Source organism: Bison bison, unplaced genomic scaffold (assembly GCF_000754665.1).
Source record: "Bison bison bison isolate TAMUID 2011002044 unplaced genomic scaffold, Bison_UMD1.0 scf7180017864492, whole genome shotgun sequence".
Taxonomy (NCBI): Eukaryota; Metazoa; Chordata; class Mammalia; order Artiodactyla; family Bovidae; genus Bison; species Bison bison.
The window spans coordinates 6,186,863-6,191,766 of NW_011495051.1; the positions used below are offsets into that span (position 1 = coordinate 6,186,863).

A 4,904-nucleotide genomic window follows, 5' to 3' on the forward strand; every position below is an offset into this window, starting at 1 on the left:
TGAAGGTGCAGTTGCAGCTGCTATAATCCAGGGGTTCCCACACCTCCCACCTGGCCCCAGGCACCCCCTGCAGCCTGATTTTCAGACTCACCACCTGGGCACTGCCCCACCCCTGCCTCCTTCCACGGGGTTTTGGGGAAACTGATGTCACTCTGTTTGCTATGACTCACCCCCGCCCCGGGAGACCCTAGTGACAAGCTCTGGACTCGATGGGCCCCAGGGTCCCCATGTGGTCCTCCGCTCCAGAGGTGGGAGATTTGGAAGGCGGGAGGGTTCAATCCCCTGCAGCAATGGCCGACCAGGTGGAACCCCAAAACTCAGGAAGAGTGAAGTGCTATCCTCTGACCTCAAGCGAGCCCAGCCTCTACCCGAGGGACCCCGACACTGTTTCCTGGAGACAGCTGGCAGCCGCAGCTGCGTGCCCCCTCCATTTCTACAGCCAGGGTCCAGGAGGGCCCTGGGTTTCACTGTATCTGGTCAATCTCAGGCTGAAACTTCTGCACTGCAGGGGGGGGCTGGCCCCAGGGGGTCGGGAGGACATGGGAATGGGTGGTTGGGGTGGGCCTAGGGCTCGTTCCTTCCAGCAGAAGAGCCCGCGGGGCCCCAGCCCAGTCACTGATGTGCAGCCATGTTCATCATCCCCACGGGGACTGGGCTAAGGTTCTGAGGATACTTTCATATCAGAAGCAGAGACAACAATAAAGTTATTTTGGGTTAAGTACGTCCCTTGGCAAGTTCTGGCAGTAGAGGCTGTTTTTGGCAGGGCCAGGCGGGGCTTATGAGGAGGGGACCAGGACGGCAGCAGCTTTGGGAAGCATGAGCTTCTGCCCCGGGTTCCGAGGAGGAAGGGTGTAGGTGAGATGGGTGAAGACCAACGCTGCATCTTGGGGCATCATCCCAGGGTGCAGGTAGGTTCTGCCAACTTCAGACCCGGGAGTTTTGGCACAAAGTCAGGCTGCAGTGCTAACCACTGGTTCTCTTGTGGGTTTACCATCACTGATAATAATGACTCATGAGCTCAGATGACATATTATACTAGGCACCATTCTAAGTATTTTACGATTACTGACCCATTCGGTCCTTCTTACTGAGTCCAAGCTCACGCACTGCTTGCTGCACAACAGGCCGATAAACCGGGAGATGAGTTGCTGGGGCAAAGAATAGCGATTTTATTCGGAGAGCCAGCAAACCGAGAAGATGGTGGACTTGTGCCCCAAAGGACTGTCTTGCCTGAGTTGAATCCAGGCTTCTTTTATACTAAAAGGGGGAGGGTGTGAAGTCAAACCAATTTCCTGGTTCCCGTCAGCCTCCAGAGGGGAGGAGAGGTGTTAATTTCTTCCTTCCTGCAGTCATTCACAGATGGGCCTGGCCTGGATGCCTCCTGTAAGCTAATCGAAGGTATTTTAGGTTTGTGCTCATTACCTGGGAAGCAACGTTCCCAAAATGGGCCATTATGTATAATTTAAGCTTATAGGCAACATCCCTTTACTGATTAACTTGAAATAGGATACAAAAGGTTCTTCCCTGTTACATTTATACGCCCGTGGAATAAATACTGCTACTCTCATCCCCATTTTACAGATAGGAAAACTGAGGCTAAGAGAGATTAAGCAACCTGACCAAGGCAACACCAAGGTATAGATAGAAGAACCAAGTTCAAAGTCAGGGAACCATGCCAGGTTGGGCTGGATCTCCTGAGTTTGATGGCCAAGCTCAATGAACTCATCGTGTTAAGGTCAAGCTTGTGCAGATGCTTTGATGTGTAACAAACAATAGCATATTTAGTCCCCATGAACATGTATGAGGCAGGAAGTGTTACCACCTCTGTTTGGGAAACTGAAGCTTCGGGAGTTTGTGGAACCTGCTCCGGGCACCCACACAGTGTAGTGGGACTGGGACATTCTGCCGAGTCTGCACCTTGGCCCCTGGCCACTTATTGTCCTCTAGGGATGGTGCATTTGGGTCTCATCTGTAACATCCTCAGTCATGGTGGAAAAGGAGGCTGCACAGTTGGGTGGCTCAAGTCTGGGTGAGAGACCCAGGACCCCAGTGTGTGGCTCTGCCTTCTGCAGAGCAGTCACTCGTGCCTGGCTACAGGGCTCTGTACTTATTCCAGTCCTGACTTATCAGGAACCTCTGGGTCCCATCAGAGTGTGCAGAGAACTCTGTCCATCACCCAGTCTCACTACAGCCCAGGGGTCTGGGCAGAGCTAGCATGCTGACCCCAGTGATGAGAAAGGAAGAAAGGGTGATGTGCTCAAGGCTGCCACTGGGAAGCACAAGGCTGGACTCACACAGAGCCACTCATACCAGTGCTTGGCCCTTCCAGCCTAAAAGCACAAATCCTGTGGTCGGAGGGCATCGTGTGGGTTTCAACACAGGCTGGAGGTTCGCACCCCATAATGAAAGGTGACAGAGACAAGCATGGCGTCCTACCAACAGTTTATTTAAAAGTTTTAGAAGCATGTCCTGGGAGAAACCTGAAGCTCTGCAAGGACCCAGAGGGATGAGGGTAGGTGTGTCCCCGCAGGCAGGCAACGATCGTGATGGTTCTTTCCGAGAATGGTTACCCAGGCAGGTGTGACTCGTGTCTGGAGCAGGCGCGGGGCTTGAAGTAACAGGGCTCCCTGGTTCCAGTCGCTGGAGGAGCAGGAGGTGGCAGGGGTGACAAGGAGGGACCCGGCGCAGCCTCAGGGATGGGGGTTGAGATTTGTCCTGAAGGATAGAGGGGCTGGGGCAGTCAAGGCCGCAGAGTGATGACTGTGGCAGAGAGAGGTCCAGCCCATCTTGTGTGGGTAGATCCTGGAGTAGTGTGGGCTCACGGTCCTGCTGGAGGGATCAGAGGTGTTGGCGGGTGAGGAGGACTGGAGTGGAGTGAGGGGGGCCCTGCAGCTTTTGGTTCACATGCCTGGCATTTCATTACCCTGCCGAAGCCCCTCTGGACAGGGCAGGGTAATGATCAGCCCCCTAGGACCTGCCCATGTGAACCTGTGAGGCTGATCAGAGACCCCTCATTCCTCACAGCAGTGATGGGGTGGAGTTGGGGCTGGACGGAGGCGCGAGGGGAGGGGTGATCACGTGACCAAGAATCAACCTGGATTAGCAGTTGACAGGAGAGAAGTTTTCCTCTTGTTGTTTCTGGTGGGGCCGCTAAACCTTGACAATGGAAGTGTTGAGGTTCCAGAGCTCAATTTCCTCACCCCAGAGTGAGGGACTGTCAGAAGGCAAGAGAAATAGAAAAAGAGTCCACCTATACCTTTTGAGCACCTGGATCCACCCAAACCTGAAGCCTCATGTTGGCTGGTTATTTGAGCCAATGAGTTTCCTATTTTCTTGAATTTTTCCATCTCTAGCTATTGAAAGTGTCTTGACTTAAAATGCTGCACATTCCTTCAGCCTCCCACTCACCCGCCCCTGGCTCTCTTTGGGGTGGAGGCAGCTGTCAGGGACTTGGCTGTTGTCCCCTCCTTCGAGGGTTGAGAAGTTCAGGGTCTGCAGCTGGGAGGATGGACTTCTTAGATGCTGGCCTGGGGTCTCACCCACCTTGGAAGTTTCTCCTGGTGCCGTGGTGGTACTGGCTGTTTTTCCGGGCATCCAAAATCTTCATCCAAGCCCGAACCCACCTGTCCCCTGGCCTCCCGCACACCATCTTGTTTTTCTGGGGTAAGAAGAATCTGCAGGGATGGGGATGCCCAGGTGAGGATGTAAGTGGAGAGGAAAGTTGTGTGACAGCCCCCACGGACTCCTCCGCGGTCCCACTCACATCACAGCAGGCAGGTTGCAGCTCCCACTCACGTCCTGGCGATGGTAACTCTGGGCATGCCGCAGCAAGGATAGCCGGGCTCGGCGGTGGTAGGCCAAGCAGCAGTCCTCAAAGGCACCTGCGACCACACAGCCGCCCATAGGTTCAAGTCTGAGCACGTGCATGTACGGCAGCGCATGCACTCTGCAGGGCCGTCCACAGACATGGCACCTACGCGCATGTGCGGCTACGTATGCGCCCTGCGGTTTCACAGGTGCCCTGCAGGGATGCCCCAACTGAGGTGTGCGGCCGCGCATGCGCTCTGCAGGGATGCCCACAGACGTAGTTATCCGCGCGCACACTGCAACCCTTCTAGGCACTGGGAAGGCCCAGGGACAGCATAGACAGTGAGGTGGCCGTTGGGCTCATCTTTGGCCCTTGACAAAGGGACAGCTGGCAGGAGTTGGAGAGGGCCCCGCAGGCCCCAGCTGGGAAGGGTCCAAGACCGCAAAATAAATCGACCAAGGCCATTTCCACTCCTGCTCCGGTGCAGAGGGCAAGGAGTGGGTGCAATGCCCTGAGAAAAGGAGGGGGCGTGGTTGGAGGTGGAGGTGCCAACCTGGTGCCAGAAGTATCAAGGAGGATGAGAGGGTGGGATGAGCAAAGGATGAATTAATATGGAGACAGTGCTGGACCTTCAAGTTCCTCTGGGATCCATCCCTCTGCCAATCCCTGCCTCCAGGGGCCACATCTGACTTCTGGGAGGGACTCAGGGAGGACTTGAAGGCTCCCTCTATCCCCACCTTGACCCAGAAAGCAAGGAGCAGTGGAGTCAGATGGACGGTATTGCAGTGCCAGGCAGGAAGCTCCCTGGGGCTGGGGGGCAACTCTACCCGAAGGATCAAAGGGCCCAGGTTGGGCCTGGCTCCTGAAATAGGCCTCTTATTAGAGGACAATGAGAATGAGGCCCAGCCCCATCCTGGGCAAAGGCTAAGGTCTGCTGGGGCAGGGCTAGGGCCTCTCAGACCTAATGAGGGGCAGGTGGGGCAGGTGGGTGGGGCCATGGGGCTTCCACTTGCCAGAGGTTCTGCTTGGCTACCTGCTGGGGCTCAGCTGCCTCCTCAGGCCCACAGGGATGGAGAAAACAGTGGCAGAGCTGAGG

The 4,904-nt window shown here is 55.6% G+C and overlaps 2 protein-coding genes across 2 annotated transcripts in view; one reads left to right on the forward strand and one right to left on the reverse strand.

The window, feature by feature from the left end:
- The window catches only part of FBN3 (fibrillin 3), a 128,390-nt gene extending 127,731 nt beyond the window's left edge, over positions 1-659 (forward strand). Inside the window, exon 73 of the mRNA XM_010828478.1 lies at positions 509-659. Coding sequence (XP_010826780.1) covers positions 509-659 — 151 coding nt within the window. The remainder of the gene's footprint in view (positions 1-508) is intronic.
- A 1,766-nt stretch (positions 660-2,425) lies between these two features.
- The window catches only part of CCL25 (chemokine (C-C motif) ligand 25), a 3,686-nt gene continuing 1,207 nt past the window's right edge, over positions 2,426-4,904 (reverse strand). Inside the window, exons 2-5 of the mRNA XM_010828272.1 lie at positions 3,764-3,881; positions 3,544-3,674; positions 3,095-3,214; positions 2,426-2,829 (exon numbers count right to left, since the gene is read on the reverse strand). Of these exons, the coding sequence (XP_010826574.1) occupies positions 2,819-2,829; positions 3,095-3,214; positions 3,544-3,674; positions 3,764-3,881 (380 nt within the window). The 3' untranslated portion in view covers positions 2,426-2,818. The remainder of the gene's footprint in view (positions 2,830-3,094; positions 3,215-3,543; positions 3,675-3,763; positions 3,882-4,904) is intronic.